General features: G+C 42.8%; 2 protein-coding genes and 1 pseudogene across 2 annotated transcripts; 2 read left to right on the forward strand and 1 right to left on the reverse strand.

Annotated features, from left to right (window-relative positions):
• The first annotated feature begins 1,537 nt into the window (after window positions 1-1,537).
• nuak2 (NUAK family, SNF1-like kinase, 2) lies at window positions 1,538-15,159 on the forward strand. Its single transcript, XM_052473498.1, has 6 exons — window positions 1,538-1,953; window positions 9,383-9,503; window positions 9,925-10,076; window positions 11,453-11,518; window positions 11,801-12,053; window positions 12,185-15,159. Exons 1-6 carry the CDS (start codon window positions 1,711-1,713, stop codon window positions 13,243-13,245), a joined length of 1,896 nt encoding a protein of 631 aa, XP_052329458.1. The 5' UTR covers window positions 1,538-1,710; the 3' UTR covers window positions 13,246-15,159.
• Window positions 15,102-21,850, reverse strand: LOC118400278 (G1/S-specific cyclin-D2). The gene is made up of 7 exons (XM_035796961.2): window positions 21,745-21,850; window positions 21,523-21,625; window positions 20,190-21,266; window positions 19,368-19,583; window positions 17,389-17,548; window positions 16,475-16,617; window positions 15,102-16,172 (listed from the first exon to the last, which is right to left on the reverse strand). Exons 3-7 carry the CDS (start codon window positions 20,427-20,429, stop codon window positions 16,011-16,013), a joined length of 921 nt encoding a protein of 306 aa, XP_035652854.1. The 5' UTR covers window positions 20,430-21,266; window positions 21,523-21,625; window positions 21,745-21,850; the 3' UTR covers window positions 15,102-16,010.
• A 1,721-nt stretch (window positions 21,851-23,571) lies between these two features.
• On the forward strand, window positions 23,572-25,666 carry LOC118399874 (mediator of RNA polymerase II transcription subunit 20-like; annotated as a pseudogene).
• Window positions 25,667-26,205: the final 539 nt, after the last annotated feature.

A 26,205-nucleotide genomic window follows, 5' to 3' on the forward strand; every position in this document is an offset into this window, starting at 1 on the left:
AAGGCAGTGTATCTATGTATGCTTATGACTCAACATTATACACTTCAGCTACCACAGCAAGTGAAATCACTGCAACCCTTAACAAAGAGCTGCAGTCAGTTTTAGAATGGGTGGAATGTAATAGGCTAGAACTAAATATTTCAAAAGCTAAAAGCATTTTATATGGGACAAATCATTCACTAAACCCTAAACTAAATATTGTAATAAATCATGTGTAAATGTAGCAAGTTGAGAGACTAAACTGCTTGGTATAACCCTGGATTGTAAACTGTCATGGTCAAAACATATTGATGCAATGGTAGCTAAAATGGGGAGAGGTCTGTCCATAATGAAGCGTTGCTCTGCTTTCTTAACTAGGCTATCAACAAAACAAGTTCTACAGGTCGTAGACTACTGTCCAGTCATATGGTCAAGTGCCACAAAGAGGGACATATGCAAATTACAGTTGGCCCAGAACAGAGCAGCACGGCTGGCCCTTAAATGTACACAGAGAGCTAACATCAATGACATGCTCAAAGTAGAGAAGAGATTGACTGCATTCCTACTTGTCTTTGTGAGAGGGATGTTCAAACTCAGACACCCATGCATACCCCAATAGACATGCCACCAGGGGTCGCTGGCAATGTTGAAGAGAACAGATAAGAACTTGTGAAACTAAATGTAGGAACATTTTCTTCGTGAGGAAGAGATGCATCTGATTTAGTTTGCCTGACATTTTGGGACTGTTGGAGCAGTGTTTTGCACTGGCAGAAAACGAAATAATGCCGAGTTCAAGAACAACTGGGAACTGAGAAATCTCCGACTTACAACTTCAGTGCATTCAAAACAACTGGGAACTCGTAAAAAAACAAGCTCCGAATGGGAAAATCGTTTTGAACGGTCATCCAACTCGGAATTCCAAGTCGGAAACCTGGGCATCTTTCTACAGCTCCGACCTGAAGCTCACTGACTTCATGATTTGATCTGGTTGTTTTTTCGAGTTCCCAGTTCAAAACAACTGGGAACTCGGAAAAATACGAGGTCAAATCATGACGTCAGTGATCTTCAGGTCTAGACTGATGCCAGAGTTCTCGAGTTGGAATTCCGAGTTGGATGACCGTTCAAATAGATTTTTCCCAGTCTGAGCTCGTTTTTCTCTGATTTCCCAGTTGTCTTGAATACACTGAAGTCGGAAGTCTGATAATTCCGATTTCCCAGTACCGCGTTCCCAGGTGTTTGGAACATATTACCCGAACTCCGCCCACAATGATGCCTTGTTCAAGGCGCCAGGGAACTCGGAATTCTCTGATTTCAGTGTGTTCAAGACAAATGGGAACTCGGAAAAAAAATGTGCCCCCAAGAGGGGGAAATTTGTTTGAACGGTCATTCAATTTGAAATTATAAGTCGAGAACTTGAGCTCTTACGTTCCGAACTGAAGATCACCGAAGTCATGACTTGACCTCGGTTATTTCCAGGTTCCCCGTTGTCTGGAAAGCACCATGAAGCTCACACGCCTCCTGGTAAAAACAACAGCAAATGGGCAACGATGCCTGTTTATTGGATATTCAAATAGGAGGAGTGGTCACCTTCATCGACTTCATGAAACCAACACAGGAAACAAGGCTACCTGAGGAAGAGAATATACAACAAACTACATGTTTTCACTGTGTTATATTTGTATAGTCTAGTCATTCAACTGTAGGAGAAATAAAAAGTGGTTGCAATCTATAATGGATCCTAACGATTTCAACAGTGGTGGGCGATCATCAACTTTATCCGACAATGGACAACAGTCACCTGGTCATGGCCACTCGCTTGTTAGAAAATCGTTCTCCGAGGCATCCGTGAAAAGGCAAGCGGTGAAGAGACATCATCACAAACACAATCTGAAGCATCGGTATGAATTTCTTGAAACTCTTGGAAAAGGGACTTACGGAAAAGTGAAGAAAGCAATCGAGAGATCCGGTAGAATGGTACGTCTTTTAATGCTTATTCTCATTTTCAAATGTGTAATGAGTAGCCTTTTTAAATATTTCATGATTTTTCAGGTTTAGGTTTAGGCCTCTAATTCATCTGTTGGCCTACTTTGTTGGTTTAATTATGTACACTGTTGTATTATTTGTATATTATACCTATAGCCTACATTCTGCGATAAACTACAAAACCAAAAGTATGTGGACACCTGCTCCTCGAACATCTCATTACAAAATCATAGGCATTAAAATGGAGTTGGTTTCCCAATTTGCTGATATAATAACATTGACTCTTCTGAGAAGGCTTTCCACTAGATGTTGGAACATTGCTGCTGGGACTTGCTTCCTTTCAGCTTCAAGAGCATTCGTGAGGTCTGGCACTGATGTTGGGCGAGTAGGCCTGGCTTGCATTCAGCGTTCCAATTCATCCCAAGGTGTTCGATGGGGTTGAGGTCAGGGGTTTGTGCAGGCCAGTCAAGTTCTTCCACACCGATCTCAACTAACCATTTCTGTATGGACCTCGCTTTGTGCACGAGGGCATTGTCATGCTGAAACAAGAAAAGGCCTTCCCCAAACTGTTGTCACAAAGTTGGAAGCACAGAATCTTCTAGAATGTCATTGTATGCTGTAGCATTAAGATTACCCTTTACTGGAACTAAGGGGCCTAGCCAGAACTATGAAAAACAGCCCCAGAGCATTATTCCTTCTGCACCAAACTTTACAGTTGGCACTATGCATTGGGGCAGGTAGCGTTCTCTTGGCATCCACCAAACCAAGGTATGTCCGTCGGGCTGCCAGATGGTGAAGCGTGATTCATCACTCCAGAGAATGCTTTTCCACTACTCCAGAGTCCAATGGCGCCAAGCTTCACATCACTCTAGCCGACGCTTGACATTGTTCATGGTGATCTTAGGCTTGTGTGTGGCTGCTTGGCCATGGAAACCCATTTCATGAAGCTCCAGACTAACAGTTCTTGTGCTGACGTTGCCTCAAGAGGCAATTTCGAACTTGGTAGTGAGTGTTGCAACTGAGGACAGACAATTTTTACGCAATACACTTTTCAGCTCTCGGAGGTCCTGTTCTGTGAGCTTGTGTGGCCTATCACTTCGCAGTTGAGTGGTTGCTCCTTGACATTTCCACTTCACAATAACATCACTTACAGTTGAGTGGTTGCTCCTTGACATTTCCACTTCACAATAACATCACTTACAGTTGAGTGGTTGCTCCTTGACATTTCCACTTCACAATAACATCACTTACAGTTGACCAGGGCAGAAATTTTTACAAACTGACTTGTTGGAAAGGTGGCATCCTATGACGGTGCCATGTTGAAAGTCACTGAGCTCTTCAGTATGGCCATTTTACTGCCAATGTTTGTCTATGGAAATTGTATGGCTGTGTGCTCGATTTTTATACACCTGTCAGCAACTGGTGTGGCTGAAATTGCAGAATCCACTCATTTAAAGGGATGTCCACATACTTCTGTGTATATAGTGTATCTGATGCCATGTCAGACCAAATTGTTGTGTTGAACAGAGGAGACTGAACCAAGCACACGTAATTGTGTATGTTTTGTCATGACTCACTCAAACTACAATGACACAAAACAATGACACAGTGGTTCACCAGGCGCTTGAATAGACTTTCCTTTAAAAACAAAAACAGGTCTTTCCATTAGCACACCCATATCGCCTTTACACTGTAGAAACTCCTAAAGGTGGGTGTTGGCCTGCTGGTGTTTATAGGCCTGTGTTATTTCACCCATACCATTAGCTGTGTGCAGCCTACATTAGAAAGAGAAACGTTTTTTGATGAGACTTTATAAACCGGCAGGCTACAAAATCGGCAATGGATTCATTCTGTGATCTTTTCCACACTGTGACCTTGTTTGGTTGGATCTACTTAGACTAAACATGTCCAGGCTATTGAGCACCCAACATGTCAGAACAAAGAGGCACCAAACTGGCCTGTAGCCTATTCTGCAATGCCTGCCTGGAAGTGAATAGCTCTGTGGGCAGACAGTTGGCAATTTGACACTGGTATCAGAGGTTTCTGGGAAGGCACGCCACTTTCTATTTACCCTCAGTTTTGGAATGTGTTGAGTAAAGATTTAGACAAATGTATGTTTGAGTAAGAGTTCAACGGTTAAGACAACAGGACATGCTCTGGGATGGTTCAGTACAGTCCAATATACCTCCCACATATCCAGACCATAACAATGTATGTGCACTTCTTATCTGTCCTAAAGAACATCTTCAAACAGTCTGAGCTCATTCACCTCTTGGGTACGTTGTATACCAGAATGAGTTCTAATGACCGACTACTTGGCTATAGATGACTATGAAGGACCAGTACTGACAATTGAGAGTCATACTGGAAAAACACATTGTTATTGAAGTTTCCAACAGGGCATTAAAAGTGTAGTTCTCATCTAATCAAGCACAAGACTGACATGTGCGTAACATGTTCCTGTGTCAAGGGCAACCCACCTCCAAATACAAGTGATTCATCAAAATCATCTTTAGACTTTATTTTTTTATTTTTTTTATTTCACCTTTATTTAACCAGGTAGGCTAGTTGAGAACAAGTTCTCATTTGCAACTGCGACCTGGCCAAGATAAAGCATAGCAGTGTGAACAGACAACACAGACAACACACACTTGACTGGGGCAGTTACATACATTTAATGCAGGGGATTTGAAATGCAGGAGTTGGGTGGATAACAACCACTACCTTGTAGTTTACTGACATGTGGGTTAGCAAAGTGGAAGTCATGTCCCAAAATCTCAACACTTCAAGTCCCACATAATCCTGTCCTCATGGTATTTATTATGTGTAAAATGTGACACCGAGGTGTAATCTGTAACCCAGATTTGTCCTTGAAAAGGACACTGGAGTTTTGGTGTCTCCTGATGGGGTGGTAGTTTGGTCATCCTAAAATGGCTCTCTAATCTAGGCCTACCTCTCAGGTATGGAGGAGGGACAGCTGGGTAAATTCCCACCTGGCTGAGGTGCATTCCTGTCCTGTAGTCTCGGGGGAAAAAAGAGAGGGGGACGGGAGAATGAGGTTTAAAAAACAACATTTACTTGTGATTATTCACAATTTGTTTGCTGACAAACATCAAACATTCAGTATGTAATTTGTATGTTCAAAACAAATAATATATTTGTCAGTATTAACCTCAGTGAACAGTTGCAGCAGTTTTGTAGCCAAAACTAGGCAACATTGGGTCATAACACGATGCCTCTATGGTGTAACCTCGGACTTCTGTCATATTGATCAGAAGGAGGGGGGTTAGAGTGGGAGAGAGGAGGGCAATAGTCTTGGCTAAAGAAATGTATTTGTCACGGAGAGATTAATGGACTGCAACCCTGCATCCTGACCAGTAACGGTGATGTTAAACTTCAATATTCAGTTTCACATTTCATTACACTATTCATCATTTACCATTAGGGAAGCAGGAAACACAATTTGTAGGAAAGAACACGAGGGGTTTTTATTTTGGGGTTTCCTTTGATGTGGTCACGTCATAGTAAAGGATTGTTCCGTAAGGAAATGTATATATTTCCATTTCGGGCAGTTCCACGGTAACAGACAGATGCTCACACCCTTCTTGACTGTGGACATGCACAAAGATACAGTATATCACTCATTATATTTTGAGATCGAAGCAGGGAGAAAACAACAGTTGAACATTCTATGCTGACCTTCAAAACATGCATGTGCTGAGTTTGGTTTATTTGTCCATGAAAGTCCATGCTAAATCAGTTGGGGTTGGGCCCTTTCCAAGCAGTGTGCTGTTAAAGGTTGGGGAAACATCCTGAGAAAATTGAAGAAAGTGACGATTGGAATTCCCCTCCCAAAACTTCTGTATAGACTTGGAAGATAAGTGTCGTGTCTGCATACCTGGCTGGGCTGGCTGTATCATCACACATGGCTTGTTCCATATCTTCCAGTCTAATGGCACAGAGATGTAGAACTCAATGCTGGGAGTGACCTTTTCATACAATAGAGGGCATCATTTTGAACTACAGGCTCTATTATCATTGTGTTCTGCTGCTCCTATCTCTTTGTGAAATCCTGTATGTTTCATATTACATAATCAAAGGAGCTTCATCTTCAGGCTCGCCTCCCACAGAGCGTGGGCATCAAACTCTCGAGTGGTGCAGCGGTCTAAGGCACTGCATCTCAGTGCTAGAAGCATCACTACAGACTCTGGTTCGATTCCAGGCTGTATCGCAACCGGTCGTGATTGGGAGTCCCATAGGGTGGGGCACAATTGGCCCAGTGTTGTCTGGGTTAGAGTTTGGCTGGGGTAGGTTGTCATTGTAAATAAGAATTTGTTCTTAAACTGACTTCCCTAGTTCGATAAATAAATACAATTGGTCCTCGCCACAGTGTTTTACAGAGCCAGCATTTGGTGGCTATACTCCACCTGTATTGAGGAATAGCACACTAACATGACATTAACACTGGCTCAGTGTGACTTGAGCATTAGCTTGGCCATGAATCCAGTCAACAGACACAACAACCGACGGATTCATCCTGAGGTAAGTAACATTGATAGAAGACGTATCCAGACTATGACTCATAGGAAGAGGCTGTGAGTGTGAAGGTCTTGTCTGGTATTCCTCCTCCTGTCAGGGAGTGTTTCTGTGGTCTTTATTAGGGTGAATGTGAAGGGCTGAAGAAGACCACATTCTCTAACCATCGGCTGCCCGTCATAACCCCCTCTTATCTTCTTTTGATATACTTCTACGCTTTCTGAGTCGGTGTGGAATCCCATAAATCTAAACTAGCCTGCATAACATGGGCTAAGACGCATGCATACTCCTTCATGTACACATGGATAGAGTGCAATCTATTATACATGCAACAATATAAAACGCATATAGGTAAACATTAGCACCAATCACAGATAGCATCAACACGCATGTTTCACACAGGCAACCATATACACACAGATATGCTGACATTTAGTCACACCCTGATGCATGTGTGCGCATTTAAACGCTGTCACTTCTATTCAAATGATCTAATTCTGTGGGCCTCACTGACGTCATACGAGACAATGCATTTCATCACAGCAGCCAGTACACTGTCCCTCCTTCGACTGCCCTATCACAGTAGCACTATGGTGTTTTCAGTTAACACTTTCAGCCCAGTAATCCCCAGGCTATGGAAGGGTAAAGCTAAACTACGTTTCTGATTGTTCCTTTCATTTGAATAAATTGTTTCTAATCTACATGTTGCCTAACACACTTGGCTAGGTTTTAAAAATAAAAATAAATGACTCACTTTGTTTTAGTTTGGTATTTTCTTTGTAAACTCGGCAAAGAAAGAAACATCCCTTTTTCAGGACCCTTTCAAAGATAATTAGTCAAAATCCAAATAACTTCACTGATCATCATTGTAAAGGGTTTAAATACTGTTCCCCATGCTTGTTCAATGAACCATAAACAATTAATAAACATGCACCTGTAGAATGGTCGTTAAGACACTTAATTGCCTACCGTCTATAAGCTGTTAAGGTCACAGTTATGAAAAGTTAGGACATTAAAGAGGCCTTTCTACTGACTCTGAAAAACACCAAAAGAAAGATGCCCAGGGTCCCTGCTCATCTGCGTGAATGTGCCTTAGGCATGCTGCAAGGAGGCATGAGGACTGCAGATGTGGCCAGGGCAATAAATTGCCATGTCCGTACTGTGAGACGCCTAAGACGGCGCTACAGGACGGACAGCTGATTGTCCTCGCAGTGGCAGACCACGTGAAACAACACCTGCACAGGATCGGTACATCCGAACATCACACCTGCAGGACAGGTACACGATGGCAACAACTACTGCCCGACCTACACCAGGAACGCACAATCCCTCCATCAGTGCTCAGACTGTCAGCAATAGGCTGAGAGAGGCTGGACTGAGGGCCTGTTGTAAGGCAGGTCCTCACCAGACATCACCGGCAACAATGTCTTTACTGGGAAGTTAGGCCTTGAAATACATCCACAGGTACACCTCCAATAGGCTAATTGACATAATTTGAGTCAATCAGAAGCTTCTAAAGCCAGGACATCATTTTCTGGAATTTTCCAAGCTGTTTAAAGGCACAGTCAACTTAGTGTATGTGAACTTTTGACCTACTGGAATTGTGATACAGTGAAATAATCTGTCTGCAAACAATTGTTGGAAAAATTACTTGTGTCATGCACAAAGTAGATGTCCTGACCGGCTTGCCAAAATTATAGTTAGTTTTCAAGACATTTTTTGAGTGGTTGAAAAACAAGTTGTATTGACTCCAATCTAAGTGTATATAAACTTCTGACTTCGACTTTAACATCTACTTGATTAACTGTCTTATATTGTGCTGTTTGGTTTCTGTGACATTCCCTTGGCAGGACTTGCTACAATATTTAGTATATTGATTGTCTTTGAGAATAAACTGATTCATGTTTAACCTGTCAGTGATGGTGGATGCTTTATATCAGGCGTGTCAAACTCATTCCATGGAGGGTCTAGTGCAGGGATCCTCAACTAGATTTAGACGTGGGATGATTTTGTTATTTATAACTTTTTTTGGGAGTGGATGGTCGAGGTAATAAGTCCCTGTTCTGATGCATGACACAACCCTAAGACATGGTGTATATTGACCAAATACCACAAACCCCTAAGGTGCCTTATTACTATTATAAGTGTGTTACCAGTGTAATTAGAGCAATACAAATAATTGTTTTGTCATAGCCATGGTATATCAGACCGTATACCACGGATATCAGAATCAGCATTCAGGGCTCTAACCACCCAGTTTTTTTTATTGTATTTTTTTATTTCAAGTCATTTGTAGATTGTAGATTGCAAATTGACTGCAAGAAGGCCAAACACGTTTGACTAAAACAATCATTTCAAATCTCGCTTACATTTGTATACGATCATGTGTCTGTTATTTGTGGGAATACTTGGGAACAGATTTCTGAAAAACCCCAAATGTACAGCCTTTTATGTCCAGCAATAATACAATTTTGCTCAGAAAACTTGGGGGGGAAATTCGTCTCGTGGGCCGCCCGTTGAAAACCCTGGCCTGGTGTCTGCTGGTTTAAGTTTTCAACTAAGACCAAGACAACCAGGGGAGGGGGAGTTCCTTACTAATCAGTGACCTTAATTCTTATTGTTCTTAATTCCATTCTTTTACTTTTTATATTTGAGTGTATTGTTTGATATTACTGCACTGTTGGAGATGGGAGCAAAAGCATTTTTGCTACACCTGCAATAACATGTGTATGCGACCAATAAAATGTGGGAGGAGCGAAACCCTGCAGACACTCTGCCCTCTGGAATGAGTTTGACGTGTGCAATTTAAAGTAAACACAGTTTGATCTAATGCATACCTTTCACAAAGCCTTATTTTATTGTTCTTCTCTTTACGTTTACCCAGGTTGCCATTAAGTCCATCAGAAAGGAGAAGATCCAGGATGAGCAGGACCTAGTGCACATTCGCAGAGAGATTGAGATCATGTCCTCACTCAATCACCCCTACATCATCACCATATATGAAGGTACATACGTCTGTGTCTCAAATCCCAATGAGGCATTTTTTTATTTAATTAGCCCTTTTATTTAGACAGGGAAGTCCCATTGAGACCCAGGTTGTGGTCAGCCCTGTGGATTTTACAATAGTCAAACACAGATACAGTAGGAAAACTTCTCGGGAATAAAACGATAAGATGTGATCAAATTGCATATGTGATGAAACGTGACACCTGAATAAGATGTTTCACACTGAACTCTGTGGAGCAGAGTCTGGTCACGGAAGACTTTATTTGACATTGAGCCGTTCTTGGTTACATAACCCGCTGCAGTGCCATCCGAGCTTCACAATTCCCCATCACCACTGACGTGTTTTCCCTGTGACAACCCATCTTGCCTACGTTGCCGTGTACCTTTTGTTTGACTGTTTTCCTGTGTGTGGCCTCGCAGTGTTCGAGAACAAGGACAAGATTGTGATTGTGATGGAGTATGCTAGCCGAGGTGACCTATACGACTACATATCTGAAAAGCAGAGGATCTCAGAACGCGAGGCCAGACACTTCTTCAGACAAATCGTTTCAGCTGTACACTACTGCCACAGGGTAAGGCATTGCATCTCTATTAGTCTGTCTTGACAGAGTATGAGATTTGGTTCTGAGATTAGCCTACATCTCTGTACATTTGTTTCGTATTTACCAATAGAGTGGTCTCATATATAATTACAGCCATCTTGTTTTTCTTAAATCAGCTGAAACAAAGAACAGACCACTGTTAAATCTCCATCAGTGCCCACAACATGCTGTACCTCATGGGCATATTTGTGACTGGGCACACTGGGACAGTAAGTAGGCAGGGAACCCCACTAGCCTGCCCACTCATCAGCCTCCTCCCTTGAGTGCTGGCAAAGCTACCCTGGCAGTTACATAATGGGCATCATTCACCGTCGGCCAGCTCTGTAGGGTGAAATGAACCGTTAGGTTTATGGCGAGCCAGCGTCAGGGCCAAAGGCCATTCGTCTCAACACAATCACACACATACACACCGTCTCTCTGTCTCTCTCTCTAATGAGGATGCGAGGGAACAGACAGGCTCTGTGAATGCACACACAAATCTACTCGTTACTCCCCCAAGGCCCAAAGTATTGTTGCAAACAATCACTGTCTCTAGAGTACTTGGTGTCATAGTATACTGTTTTTCTGTACATTACAGTAAGAACCACATAGGCCTGTTGTCTGTGAGGTAGGAAGAGTTTAGTACCATATAAAACCGACCTGAGTTGACAAAGTGAAGGAAATGGTCCGGTAAAGGCTATCCAGCTGTCTATTCTGTTTGTCTTTTGTCAGACATGTCAATATTTGAGGTACTTTATTGCTGTTCGAACTGTATGAAATTGCTCCGAGGCTGGTTATTTCGTGGTAGAATATTGTTGGTCCAATAGAATGTGGTCCCTCATTAAGTAAACTATTTTGTATTATCAATTTGAACAGTACATTTAGAAACAAATGTATATCAAATCAATAAGTAGTATGTTCTGAACCCTTTTACAGTTACTAAAAGCATTATTCTTATTTCACTGGCTCTTGTATGTTTTCTTTACCTCAATGCAACATCAAATTAAAATGGAAATTCCGCATAGTTAAAATTTTAGCCCATTTTTGAGTGATTGTAACAGGAGTTGCAAGGCAAATAGTTTGACCTGCATTTCTTGAAGTTGAACTAAATTGAAGCTCTTGCTCCACGCCTGTCAGAGGCATGCCCCCCTGTAGAGTGGAGGACAATGGAGCATAGCTGACATTCCAGAACAATCTTCTGTTGGAACAACCTCTGTTCTGACCCAAATGTTGAGGGCTTCACACTTTTTTCCCTTTTTTTTTAAACACATTGCGGGCAAATAGCAAAGACTCATATCTGCCATCTTAAGTGTCAACTGTGTCAACATAAAGATCTTAATAGTTTGTATCTTCTTCCCATCACACAGAATGGGATAGTACATCGGGACTTGAAGCTGGAGAACATTTTACTAGATGGAAAGGGCAATATTAAGGTATGGACAAAGGGCTACTGTGTCTCAGCCCCTGTGATAATCTACAATCTTTATCATGTGCACACCTGAGGCATTCACGCATAGGTCACTCTCATACCTGCACAGTTCACACTGCAATGTTGCTTGGGGAATTTACACATGAACAACTCTCACATATTGGTGGAAAACGATTCCCGCCATCCACTCCAATTCGGTTCTCTCTACTTTCACTTGTTTGTAGTTCCTAGTGTTCATTGAATAGTGATTGTATCTAATGGCAAACTTCTATTTGATTTGTTCCAGATTGCTGACTTTGGGCTGTCCAACCTGTACCGTGGTGATGAGTACCTGCAGACGTTTTGTGGCAGCCCTCTGTATGCTTCTCCAGAGATCGTTAACGGGCGGCCGTACAAAGGGCCCGAGGTGGACACCTGGTCGCTGGGCGTTCTGCTCTACACCCTGGTCCATGGTGCCATGCCCTTCGATGGGCAAAACTACAAGAACCTGGTCCAGCAGATTAGCACTGGAAACTACCGCAAACCCACCAACCCTTCAGGTGAGAGTATTGCCTCTCCTAACTGGAATGTAGTTCTGCCATGTAGTGGTGTGTGTGTTTTAGTTATATCTTATTGTAGCAGAGCTGTATCAGTTGTAAATACTGCTGTATGTTCTTCCTCCCTGTCTCAGATGCCTGTGGGCTGATTCGTTGGATGCTAATGGTAAATCCTGAGCGCAGAGCTACCATAGAGGAGATCGCTGGACACTGGTGGCTCAACTGGGGTTACCAGAAACCCCTACTGGCCGAGGGTGAGAATGCGACATTGCTACAACCAAGTGAGAAGACCACTGCATCCACACAGCAGCCTGGAGGCCTTGCCAGCATTGCCAGTTGGCTGCGTCGAAACTCCCGGCCCTTACTGGAGAACAGCTCCAAGGTGCGCTGTCTGCTGCGGTCCCACGGGAGCGGTGGAGGGGATGTGGTGCGGCAGCGGTCCCTAAGGAGGTCACGCAAGGAGAACAACGTGTCCCAGACCATGAATGATGGGGCCACCGCTCGGCCCTCCAAGGGCATACTGAAGAGACGAGGTAGCCTGAAACAGAAGGCCCTCAGCGAGGCTACAACCTCAGTGATGGAGGAACCAGTGAGGGACTATGAACTCTCCACCCCGGCCCAGCCCCTGCCTGTTGCATCACTGCCCCGCAAAGGCATCTTGAAGAAACCAGCCGAGCGAGAGTCTGGCTACTACTCTTCCTCCCCAGACAGCAGTGACTCTGCCCAGACACCCCAGGCCCAGCTCTGCCCCTCAGCACCGCCCCACCGAAAGGGAATCCTGAAGCGCCACGGTAAGTTCTCTTCAGGCCTACTGCAGGAGTTTGGGTCTCTGGACCAGCTGGCGGCCTCCCTGCCAAGGGGGGGCACGAGAGCACGACCCAGCGGGGCAATCAGCGAGGACAGCATCCTCTCCTCGGAGTCCTTTGACCAGCTGGATCTGCCTGACCGCGTGGGGCCAGCGGCACCCAGCGAACGCCCAGCCAAGGGCACCATGAGGGGCTGCGTGTCTGCTGACAACCTCCTGGACATCCGAGAAGAGGGGCTTGGGCAAGACCTGCTGAGGCAGAGAGGACCCTGGGACATGGCCTGTTACCAGTCTGGGGTGGCTGACAGCGCTTTCTCCATCACAGACTGTGAGAACGTGACAGAAGCCTACAAGCATGCCATGGTGATTGGAGGAGCTGCAGTCAGCTGAGGACCAGCAAGTGTCCCAGGACAGTATAATACAGCATTCTCAAAGGACTGAGGCAGTTGTTTAAAGTTGGCTGCTAGCTGAACACATTTGTGGTAATGTGTGACTTGATAGCCAAAGTGGTATAGGAGAAGTGCGACACTACAGTAGCCACTCGTGATGTGACATTGTTTTGATGCAGTACTATAAGAACTTTACCAAAAACAGATTCTAGCAAAGGGAGAAAGAATCTAGGCTCATAGACTTATTGCTAGTTTAGACAAACATTGTAAAATAAATGCCTTTCAATTAGTTAACTAGATCAGAGGTTTGAGTTATTCCCATGTTTTTGTTTCTTTGCCAGGGAGATACAGACTTCAATACAATATTTTTTTTCAGGGACTAAATGTTTAGTCAGGAAAAATAGAGGGTACAGTGTTTTTCAAAAATATTGGTAGCTGTTAATTGTGACATTTTGTCTTGACCAAGTTCTAATTGACTTGAGGGTTTTCAATGTTGACTTTTGGATTTTGATTTCAAAATGTAGCATTTTTGTTCAGGGTTTGAGGGAATGGACAGTTTAATACCAAAGCTAAAATGTGAAAACATGTAGAGCACTAATTTTTTTTTCTGTCCAATCAACATGTTAATAAGACATTCATCTGGGCCTACAGAGTCTACTACTGACTGTTATGGTTAAACTTTTAGAACTGGAATTGATTTACACCTGGAAAGATGACTCACAATAATAAGTAAAGGTAATAATGACATCCATTAAAAGGGCAATCTGCAGTTGGTACATCCATTATTAAACATTTAAATGAATGATGAATATAACTTATAGATGTCTCGTCAGCTTAGTTCAACTGTCGTACCCCATGAGAACCCAAAATATGAGCTTGTTCTACTCCTTTTGTTTTAATAAATGTAAACTGAAACTAATCTTGAAATCATGGATGGTCAGTCCCTTTTATACATAGCTCTGTACATTGAGTGGTTACACTTCTCCAGCCCCACCCCTCAGCTGTTTACCAGGTTACCGCTTTATTGTTCAAACTGCAGATTGCCCCTTTAAGCCCTGAGGCACACTAGCACGAACTTGTCGAACCTGCTACTATTCTATTCAGCCTAAGTTTACTCTGTGTACAGTGCATTACAGATGAAAACCTTTTTATTTTGGCGGGTTAAGTATTGTAGCAGTATTCCAGTTCTCTGGAATTAAACCATGATCTTTAGCATGTGTGGTAACTAGTTAATGTGTAACTTCCCCAGAGAGTGAACTGAAGAACTAGTTCAGACCGATATGTGACATTTTTATGAGTTAATTCATTTACAAGGACGGGTCTAAAGGTGTGTTTCGGTTTCCCAGTAACAGCATGTGGCCAAAGACTGGGATTTGTGACTTTGATGTGCCCTCTGGGCATTTCATGATTATGACTAGGATCGATTCAATTTATTCTGTTTTAACACCTAAAAATGATTAATACTATGAAAAATTGTGCCTAGGAGCTGCTCAGACTATTGAAATCTGATAATTATATTATATGTTTCAGGGTTCACTTGAATGTGGAACAAACTGCACACACAGCTTTGCACAAGGGGCTACAACAACAAGTTGCTGTTCAATGACTGGAATGTGGTGATTTCTTATTGTTGGTTATTAATAGGTTGATTTTATATTTAACACTGTAGGGATAAAGGGAAATAGAACTCTTATTTTTAGTAGTATACAAGTGTTCAACAAAGGTTAAAAAAACAAAGATATTCACACTTTGATGCTCAAACAGATTCAGGTGATTATTTTTTTCCCCCCTCAGTATTATACAGGAACCACAATGTTTATACAGTTCCATTAAGTGACCTATCAATTGTTAGCCAACTCATGTCAACACAACCATAAAAATATGTTGCCATGTTAATAAATACAGGTAAATCTAAGCAATTTGTTTTTCATGAGTTGGACGTGATCCATGTTTGCCAAAGTGTCTGGCTTATCTGTTGTCAGCTTGTGCTCTGATCTGACTTGGCCCAGTGAATCAAACATTTAAAAAAAAAATTAACTGTACCCATATGAATGATTCTTTTGTCTTTGAACTCGTTTGGGACATTTATGGTAGTTGTGGCTTTACTATTGATTTAGTAGGCTGATTATGGTAAAACGCTGATACCAGGAAACAATGCATGGCATTGTTTGTGCTTATCAAATTCTGCTGGCATTAGCCAAGATCTAGAGGTGTATTGTAACCGTCCTGACTGTTCGCAGGATGAGAGAGATGTCAGAAGGGGTACTTAATACAGCTCCATGAAAAGCAGCATTTTTTTAAATAATTCATAATGTATTCACAGAGAACACCACTCAGCAAACTCACACAGTGCAAACATTGAAATGGAAATTCAGTAATACTTCTGGCAATATCACAAATAGCATGTTTTAAGTTAAAAAGATACCCCTCCGTGGTAACTTCAAAGAGCAGTGAGAAACTGTGTTCCCTGAAGCTAGCAACAGTAACTTAAGTTTTAAAACGTCCTTAAAAAAAAACCTTAGCAGCAACAGCATAGCAACAAAGAACTCAAATACACTAATGTAAACAAACTTTGGACATCAAAAAGATCTCCACAATTCATAATGTGTGAACATAGCAATGCTTATAAGACATGTTTTTTCTTACCACATACATTTGTTTTAGTGACTGCCAAAAATAGTCTTATGGGGTAGTTAAGACACCTGCCTCATTATGGTATAAATAAGCTCCAGTCATTGTTAAGTGATTGTCTACTTGGTGTCATCTCTAGCCTAGTGGTGACAGGTGTACGTCCTGGATGTCAGTGGGGGTGTAGCTGACGTCTGGGCCAGGTGTCCCTGAACGGCAAGCCCCTGGTGTCTGGGGGCAGGGGGGCAGGCTGAGCTCCAGCACACCCTCCAACTGGTCAGAGCAGCAGCAGAGAGATTCCTGTTTGGGGACAGAGCAGTAAAGAAAGAGTTTAAGATTGGTGAAATTAAAAGCTGAAACATCAAACTCCAGAGTCCTCACCAACCAAGGCCCAGAGAAAACAATTACATTTGTACTATTAGTTTCAAAACCAGTTTGCTTGCTTCTTTAAATAAAGGAGGCCTTTTTTCTGCACCTTGTAGAGTAGGAGGAGCCAGACAAATAAGGAGTCAGACAAACAAGAAAAATACAGGCATTTGCTTGAAGAGGAAGCAGACAAGGTTAAAAGGAGCAGCAGGTTTCTAGTTAAATATTCGCCTCACCAGATCAATGGCCAAGATGTTAGCTAGCAACTGCATAAGTGAATCATTGGATAGAGCTCCTTCCAGGAGCTTCAGTCTGCGAATGGCAGCGCCCACACTGGCACAGGCAATAGTGGAAGGCAGGAACACAGAGAACTTAAACTCTAAAAGCAGGGAGATAAACAAGAGATCAGCGGAAATGTAATACCTATAGGTTTGACAAGTCTGTTAGACTAATCTGCTTAGATGACAGAGCAATTGTCAGACCCACTTTGTGGACAAGGAACATAATACCAGATGTGCAACAGAAAACAATTTCTTAACAATTGTGAGTTAGTGGTTTGGAGCAGACATCATTGATCGCTGAGGCAGGATGCCATAGGAGTAGAGGAATGCTGCAAATATAGACCCGCCCTGACAGACAATAGGAAGTGCTTAAAGACGAGACAATTAATCAATCTCAGGCAATCCTTTCACCCATACCTCATAGAATAGGTTTCAAAGTCCGGAATGGGCCAAATCCAGATACAATAAAACAGCCTATTCAAAATGACCATGACTGTATCCCAGTGACTGGTTGCCTCGGGCAACCTCGTGGGAGATTTGTGAGAAATCAGGCAGTTGAATGGACGGGCAAGGGTCTTTCACACCGCACAATACAGGATTACACAAACTCTCCCCCACCCCCAAATGAACCGCTGACACATCGTAATCAAAGTTATGGCTGCTGTGTGCCCTTTGTTTGCCTCACACAGAGCCACTTGATTTCTTGAAACACAAGCTATTATCATCATTAATCAAAGAAGTGCCACGCACATAGAATAACAAAGTGATGTTTGTTTTTCTATGATAATTGACTTGTAGGCCTAAATGTTTCTGCATTGCTAGAAGCAACAGTCACACATCACCATGAGTTACCCAATGCCTGCCTCTACCTGTGGCTGCCAGTGCAATGTAGGAGTGGACATGCCTGCGCAAGGCATGGAGGTTGTGAGGGATTATGGGTATGCCGTGAAGAATTTGCTCCAGGAAGTCAGAGGGTAACACAGAAGCCAGGTCCCACTCTAACCCTGCCACCACCACAAGTTCCCATTGCTGCAAAACAGACACACACACAATACATTAAATCCGCATAAGCTCCAACTGCTGCATAACATAAATACATACAGTGGGGCAAAAAAGTATTTAATCAGCCACCAAGTGTGCAAGTTCTCCCAGTTAAAAAGATGAGGCCTGTAATTTATCATAGGTACACTTCAATTATAACGGACAAAATGAGAAAAAAAACATCCAGAAAATCATTTAATGAATTTATTTGCAAATTATGGTGGAAAATAAGTATTTGGTCACCTACAAACAAGCAAGATTTCTGGCTCTCACAGACCTGTAACAACTTCTTTAAGAGGCTCCTCTGTACTCCAATCGTTACCTGTATTAATGGCATCTGTTTGAACTTGTTATCAGTATAAAAGACACCTGTCCACAACCTCAAACAGTCACACTCCAAACTCCACTATGGCCAAGACCAAAGAGCTGTCAAAGGACACCAGAAACAAAATTGTAGAGCTGCACCAGGCTGGGAAGACTGAATCTGCAATAGGTAAGCAGCTTGGTTTGAAGAAATCAACTGTGGGAGCAATTACTAGGAAATGGAAGACATAAAAGACCACTGATAATCTCCCTCGATCTGGGGCTCCACGCAAGATCTCACCCCGTGGGGTCAAAATGATCACAAGAACGGTGAGCAAAAATCCCAGAACCACACACCTAGTGAATGACCTGCAGAGAGCTGGGACCAACGTAACAAAGCCTACCATCGGTAACACACTACGCCGCCAGGGACTCAAATCCTGCAGTGCCAGACGTGTCCCCTTGCTTAAGCCTGTACATGTCCAGGCCCGTCTGAAGTTTGCTAGAGAGCATTTGGATGATCCAGAAGAAGATTGGGAGAATGTCATATGGTCTGATGAAACCAAAATATAACTTTTTGGTAAAAACTCAACTTGTTGTGTTTGGAGGACAAAGAATACCTGAGTTGCATCCAAAGAACACCATACCTACTGTGAAGCATCATGCTTTGGGGCTGTTTTTCTGCAAAGGGACCAGGACGACTGATCCGTGTAAAGGAAGGAAAGAATGAATGTGGCCATACATCGTTAGATTTTGAGTGAAAACCTCCTTCCATCAGCAAGGGCATTGAAGATTAAACGTGGCTGGGTCTTTCAGCATGACAATGATCCCAAACACACCGCCCGGGCAATGTAGGAATGGCTTCGTAAGAAGCATTTCAAGGTCCTGGAGTGGCCTAGCCAGTCTCCAGATCTCAACCTCATAGAAAATCTTTGGAGGGAGTTGAAAGTCTGTGTTGCCCAGCAACAGCCCCAAAACATCACTGCTCTAGAGATCTGCATGGAGGAATGGGCCAAAATACCAGCAACAGTGTGTGAAAACCTTGTGAAGACTTACAGAAAACATTTGACCTGTCATTGCCAACAATTATTATTGAGATAAACTTTTGTTATTGACCAAATACTTATTTTCCACCATAATTTGCAAATAAATGCATAAAAAATCCTACAATGTGATTTTCTGGATTTTTTCTTCTCATTTTGTCTGTCATAGTTGAAGTGTACCTATGATGAAAATTACAGGCTTCTCATCTTTTTAAGTGGGAGAACTTGCACAATTGGTGGCTGACTAAATACTTTTTTGCCCCACTGTATGTAGGCTATTACAATAACATAAAATAGGCTCCCACTGACAAAAGCAGAACAGAGAACTGAAAGTGCATTCAACCTGCTATTACGAAGGGATAACACACTTATTGATGAGTCAAAGCTCATTAAATTTATCAGCCATTTTGTTATGCTTATGGCGAAAGCACATGGAACTTGTAAACAAATTGTGTGTTTACCAGGAGCTCTGACACTGTAATGGCATTGTCAGTGTAGATGCAGAGCTTGATGGCACTCAGGGGTACTGTCTCACGCAGTTTTGAGGCCAGGAACATGCAAACAGCACCTAAAAGCTGCAGGTTGGACCTTTGAACAGGGAAGCAACTCATGTAACGGTCCAGATAGTGGATGGCCAAAGGAAACACCTCTTCCTCACACTTCTGCTCCTCGCAAACCTGTTGGAAGAAAGAAGTTTGTTAAACAATGTTAAGTAAGGACTTGACTGGTTTCAGGGATAGATTTGTTTCTATACACATGCATGTTTTCTTGTACTCCTGTCCTCCAATGTCTCTCTCGTTTGGTGATAGTATTTTACAGGGGTGCAACTTTGGTTTTAGAAGTGGGGGGGGGGGTCATTATTTTGGATTTTTTTTTTATCCAGTCGGATACACTCTCCAAACAGCCTATCAGACCACGAAGAATTGTCTGCATGGTCCTAAAGCACACCGTTGCCTTGTTGTGTATCACATTGCAATGATAAAACTGGGGAGGACAAAAATGTCATTTCAGAATGTGGGGGCGACATGTCCCCCGTTCCCAGTGAAAGTTGCGCCCCTGGTATTTACCCAATCAGTCCAAGCGAGTCCCTCTTACTTTCGGGTGCAATGCAGGCTGATGAGTGCATTAGCTACATAAGAAAGCAAACTGAGACAATTAACGTTAATATTGGATGACGATGGTCAATTAAATAATTACATCCGATTTGACAGCAGAATCGTATCAAAATCAACACTAACCGTGACCTGAATGTCTTTCACTTTGGATATTTTGTCATACATTACCTGTAGCATCCATACTGCCAATATTCTCCGCATATATGGCTGAATGTCTGTCTGAATCGTGCCGAAGTATGATGGTGAGGCCCGACTGGTCTTTTCCAGTGACAGAAGGTTCTGCAATGCTCGACGGTCCCGTGTCAGTGTCGGGTCAGAGCTGGCCCGAAGAGCAGCGGAATTCATATATTCGGTTGTGCTTTCTGAGGCGGCTTGGAATCGTCCATCCTCGTGACACAACAACTCCATTGGAGGGTTGTTTAGACAACTTTTTGTAGGGTCTCTCTCGGTTAGCTAGCTTAGCTAACAAACACAATACGTTAATTGGCGTTAGCGAAGTTTTCTACCTCTGCCTCCGTCTCAGCTACTATGGCTAGCTAACAGAGCAGAAATGTTCTGGATTTTCTGAAAATTCAGAATGTCATTTGTCGTCAAATAGTAGGTCGGGTTCCTTTCCTCTCATTCACATGACTTTAATTTGCTAATGTTATATATGTGAAATCTAACGTGTAGAAGAAGCGAGGCAGCTACGAGTTCTAGCTAGATGCAAAACGCTATGCCCTCGCGCCCCCTAGCACCATGGGAATTTCAAACGCAGCTCGAGCTGTCACACCTTGGAGTCATCTGGTAGGCCAGGCCAGGGTACCAGTCAGGGGGGGGATTCTGGCCTTTTTTTGTGGATGGTAGCAACACAACTTAAGACATTTTACTTTTTAAAAAGACAAACAATTTATTTAAAAAAAAAAAACATGTCGAAATGTTAGTAACAGTCAGTCCAAGGCCACTGACAGGCATGGCGGATTCCAGGTCACGGGACCGAGTTCTGCAGCTCCCGACGGATCTCTGCAGATATCTGGGGTGTGTGCAATTTAAGCAGCTCCAGCAGAGCATCCTAATGTTCTGAGGCCTGGTCGGCCTTGTAGTGCTGCGCCATGGTGAGCAGACTTTGGTGCCACTGCGGAAGAACAGGAAGTGGCCGACCAGGGCATCCAGAACACGGAAGGGCAGGGCATATTTCTTGTCCAGTAAGAGTCGCAGGAAGATGATCCATTGTACTCAATCGCTGCCAGTTTGACCATGGCAGCACTGCAAAAAAATAATAAGTCATTTGTTTCCTGCATTATTTCCACAGAGGACAAGTGGTGGCAAGCCCTGCAGTTCTACTACCTTCAAAACTGTACCATACATTCACATTAATTACCATTTACATAATCAGCGACAGTCAAGCTGCCACGCTTAAACACTAAGTCCCTAACCAAAACGGCAAGCCGAGCAATTACGTTAGGGCATCGTAGATCATACAAAATTGCACACATAACTCAGGTAAAAGTGTGTCTCTTACCCGGAATGCACTACAGGGATTGAGCACTTTGTGAATATGCTGCCAATGATGATAGCCTCTCTGAGAGTGCATGTTGGAAATTCACAGCTCGGGATCAGGATGCCTGAGTGAGAAAGCGAGCCAATGTGTGAACACACATCCAGTGACACATGAAACATGCTGTTTATAGTTAGTCGTTAGTTGAACATGTTAAATAGATCATAGATTATCATTTTTATTTACCTTGAGATAAACACTCAACCTAAGGTAAAAATGTTTTAGTTTATTGGTTAGCATCATAGCTTTTCTGACCACTCAAATCCTTGCTTTCTTTACTAAGGAACCAAAATAAATCTGGTCGAGTTTATGATCTGATTAAACAATACTGCCACCTAGTGGTAGTGACTGTAAAATGCACACAGAACAAAATCCAGTATACAGATAGAGAAGTCCACAAATGTTGAATGCCTGACAGCAAAATGTGTATTATCTTAATTACTTTCATTCCACATTATTACATCCTGGAAACCTTACATCTGATTATCAACCACGTTTTCAGATGATCTACCTGACTATATCTCTCCCCTTTGATACAGGTTCTTGATTTGTCTCACCTTTGAACCATGCCCCTGGCTTGAAAAAAGCCTTCTTCAGGGCCATGTGCAAGTTTATTTTATTTTATACTCTGCAATGTCCTCTCATATCCTTGTCAGTAGCACCATGTTGTAGAACCGTTGGGCCATTCGCTCCTTCAAATTGGCTGCTTTGCGTGATGATGTATTGTTGTCTTTACCTTCTTGACATTGCGGCTGTTGTCTGTGCCAAATAAGGTTTGGACCATGTCTTGTGCTGCTACCATTTTGTGGTGCTACCATGTTGTTGTCATGTGTTGCTGCCTTGCTATGTTGTAGTCTTAGATCTCTCTTGATGTAGTGTTGTGTTGTCTCTCTTGTTGTGATGTGTATTTTATCCTATATTTATATATATATAAAATATATTTTAAATCCCAGCACTCATCCCCGCAGGAGGCCTTTTGCCTTTTGGTAGACCGTCATTGTAAATAAGAATTTGTTCTTAACAAATCAGATGGATCAACACCCTCCCTATCTTTCTGTAGTATCTCCAACACCTTTAGATCAACTACTGGAGGCAGGAGTAGCCATGGTTGATTTACAGGAATAGCTACTGTTGGACTAAACTCCCATCTCCCAGTCCCATCTCCTTCGCCTGGGTATTACCCACCCAAAGCTTGTGTTCTGTCTTCGCTCATGTTCCCAGCATGCCTGTAAAATCCCTTTCGCAGGATGAGACACCCCATGTCCCTGTAGGTTGACCCAATAATAAATTGCCAGCTGCTGTCTCCTAATCTGCAATGGCATATCCCCCATCTCCACCTGTATTGCATCCAATTGGGGTGTCCGAAACGCCCCACTACATATTCAGAGCCCTTTCCAATGAGGTCCGGCCTGCCGAACCATACACTATACTGCCATAGTCTATTACAGATCAGATCAATGCAACATACATGGTCCTCACTGAGGAACGACCCCCACTCCTTCCCTGTCAGACAGCGCATCACATTTATCCCCTTCTTACAATTTCCCACCACTCTCTCAATGTGTTCTGCCCAGGTTAGTCTCGTGCCCAAATATACCCCAAGGAACCTGAAGGCCCCGACTCTCTTCAAGTTTCTCACATAGAAACTCAAGCATACCTCATCTTCCACCTTCTTCCTGGTAACGAATACTGAGTTCTCTACAGAACCTAAATCACCACATTAATACCCACTGCTCTACCTCATCAATTGCTTCCTGTACCTTCCTGACTATGTATGGCACATCTCTTCCCCTCTTCCATAAGGCCCCATCATCTGCAAATAACGACCTCCAAATATCCGTCTGTACCTGAGAATAAACATCATTGATCATGATTGAGAACAACAGAGGACTAATCATGCTCCCCTGTTGGTGTACCGTTATCCACCAGGTAGCTGCCTGAAATGATGGGGAAGTCTCTATCCAGTTGAATGTTCTTCCTTCTACCCCCATAATATCAAGCTTGATTAAATCAATGGGGGTGACTTGGTGAGATCTATTGTTAGTTTTGGTTGCTTTCTTATAAAACTCATGAAATATCAGTAGTTAGCTAGCTACAACTTCTCACACCTGGTCTCTTACATGGTCCAAGATCCATGTGGATCAACCAGTGATTTATAAATGCAGGATTGCTGATGCTACTGTATATACTGGCCATTGAGAACACAGTTTCTAAACATACTGTACAGTCTTTGATGAGATCCTTTGAATCCACCAGTTGGCCATGTTAGCAGTCCTCCATAGGAAGTCATTGAATTCTACAGTATTTAAATTAAATGCTTCCAGTACAAAATTACATGTATTTAAGTATTTTTTTTTGTTATAGTGGGGACAGTAATATTAGCAATCTCGAAAAAATTATACTTAAAAAAAACCAATTCTATATGTTTATGTTTAGCTCACATAATATAATATAAAAGTAAGTATGCATGCATAAATGTGTCTGTAATAGAATAAACGTGGTAAAAACAAATGTAACCTTAATAAATGCATTTCTATAGCTTCCCAAAATACTTTACAATGGTGGGGGAGTGCCAAAATGAAGGCACTGTGGCTTCAACACAAAGCCCCCAATTAGTCATCTAGTGTATATCTAAATCATCGGGATCAACATGCAACAATGTACAATTCAATTACCTGTCACCTGGTTGATTTCTTCCAAGCATGCTCTCAACTTTCATCACCATTCAGATCTGACATTGTTCAATATCTGATTTTTAGTGCTGAACAATATCTTAATGTTATTAACATTTTTACTCTGTGTGCTGTATCCAATGCTTAGTGTGTGTCAGGTGCCTTTATCTGAGGGAAAGAGTGTGCAACAGACAATATCAATTCTGCACAAGAAGTTGGAGCAGTTAGGCGCTGTGAAGCAGGAAGATTTACTGTGGACTGTGAGACTTACCATGCCACAGGAAAGGCCAGGGGTAACTAAAGTTGCACTGCAAAGCTATGACATAAACAAAATTATCTGTCATGTAATTCATCAGACTACATCCTTCAACTACCCACAACAGCCACCTAATCTTTATTTTCTCCCTCTTTGTCACTGTTTGTCACAGGCCAGCCCACCAAATTCCTGTATGTGATGCATAACTCAGAAACAACCCTGAGCTGCTTAGCCCTGTTTGAAGGGGGTCCCTGCCTGACATGCTCATGGCTAAGTTGAAGAGCCACTTCCAGAACGCCAAGGGGCACAAGGTAGAGAACCGTGGCTCATACCACCGCTATTATGATTTCCTGATAAAAGTTGGTGCGGTAATCAAATCTAATTTTAATCAGTGTCCAGGGGCATTTCAGTAGAGGTGAGTGATCTGTACAGCGAATTAATACAAATGAGGGTATAGGGGATGTTCGATCTGTCTCACTTTTTCTAAACTGATGTCCATGATCGAATCTCTGTGTGTTTGTTTTGGTAGTGTACTGTCACGACTTCCGCGGCAGTTGGCTCCCCTGCCTGTTCGGGAGGTGCTCGGCGGTCGTCGTCACCGGCCTACTAGCCGCCACCGATCCCTTTTTCGTTGTCTGTTTGTTTTGTCTTATTAGTTTCACCTGTGTCCTGTTGTATTTGCTTAATGAGCTTCTTTATTTGAAGTACGTGTACCCGCCCTTGTTTTGTGCGGGATTGTATTTGTGTTACGTGTGTGCAATAGGTAGAGGTGTTTATATTTCTGGACTTGGCACCCTGTGTTTTGGGAAGTCACATTTACTGTCCCTGCCCTGTATTTTGGGCTTGTTTATTTTTGTGCCATATTAAAGAGCATCTTTTCCCAGTGGAACACTCTGCGCCTGATTCCTTCCTCACCAACCTAGTCCCGCGTGACATGTACTGCAACTGTATGGTGCCTGGGGACTGCTGGAACCTGATGAAAGAGTTCATGCAAAGCTTCCTGGGCCCCAGCATCGTGGAGCTGCCTCCTGTGTTTGCCACCATGCCTGAGGGCCTCTACGCGCCAGCGTACTGTGTAAACACCATGACCCAGTACCTGAAGATGTTCAGCAAAGTGTGCAAACAGCAGGTGCTCCCAGGGACCACACTCTGTCACATGCTTCATAGGCATCAGGTGTAGAGTAACTGTGAAATACTTTCTTAAGGGTCCTTTTCCAACAATGCAGAGCTAAAGATAAGATTAAAATAAAAAATATAACATAAATAGTGACACAGTGAATAACAAATAAAAATAACAAATAAAAATAACATGGCTATACACTGAGTGTACAAAACATTATTGCTACCTCAATTACCTTGTACCCCTGCACATCAACTCGATACTGGTACTCCCTATTTATAAGGAGTACCAGTACTGAGTCGATGTGGAGGGGTACAGAGTAATTGAGGTAGCTATGTACAGTACCGTACATATCGGTAGGGGTAAAGTACTAGCAGCAGCATATCTCACTGGTCATCCCCAAAGCCAACACCTCCTTTGGCCGCCTTTCCTTCCAGTTCTCTGCTGACAGTGACTGGAACGAATTGCGAAAATCGCTGAAGCTGGAGACCTATATTTCCCTCACTAACTTTAAACATCAGCTAACCGATTGCTGCAGCTATACATAGCCCATCTGTAAATAGCACACCCAATCTACCTACTTCATCCCCATATTGTTT

This window comes from Oncorhynchus keta, chromosome 21 (genome assembly GCF_023373465.1).
Source record: "Oncorhynchus keta strain PuntledgeMale-10-30-2019 chromosome 21, Oket_V2, whole genome shotgun sequence".
NCBI classification, from domain to species: domain Eukaryota; kingdom Metazoa; phylum Chordata; class Actinopteri; order Salmoniformes; family Salmonidae; genus Oncorhynchus; species Oncorhynchus keta.

Bases quoted from the DNA above. Each gene is read 5' to 3' on its own strand.
- nuak2 (XM_052473498.1), top strand. From the start codon at position 1,711: ATGGATCCTAACGATTTCAACAGTGGTGGGCGATCATCAACTTTATCC. The intron at 10,077-11,452 runs GTAAGGCATTGC...CCCATCACACAG, and splicing joins CTGTACACTACTGCCACAGG to AATGGGATAGTACATCGGGA. The intron at 12,054-12,184 runs GTGAGAGTATTG...TCCCTGTCTCAG, and splicing joins CAAACCCACCAACCCTTCAG to ATGCCTGTGGGCTGATTCGT.
- LOC118400278 (XM_035796961.2), bottom strand. From the start codon at position 20,429: ATGGAGTTGTTGTGTCACGAGGATGGACGATTCCAAGCCGCCTCAGAA. The intron at 19,584-20,189 runs GTAATGTATGAC...TTCTTCCAACAG, and splicing joins TGGCAGTATGGATGCTACAG to GTTTGCGAGGAGCAGAAGTG. The intron at 16,618-17,388 runs GTAGAGGCAGGC...CCCTGCTTTTAG, and splicing joins CATTGCACTGGCAGCCACAG to AGTTTAAGTTCTCTGTGTTC.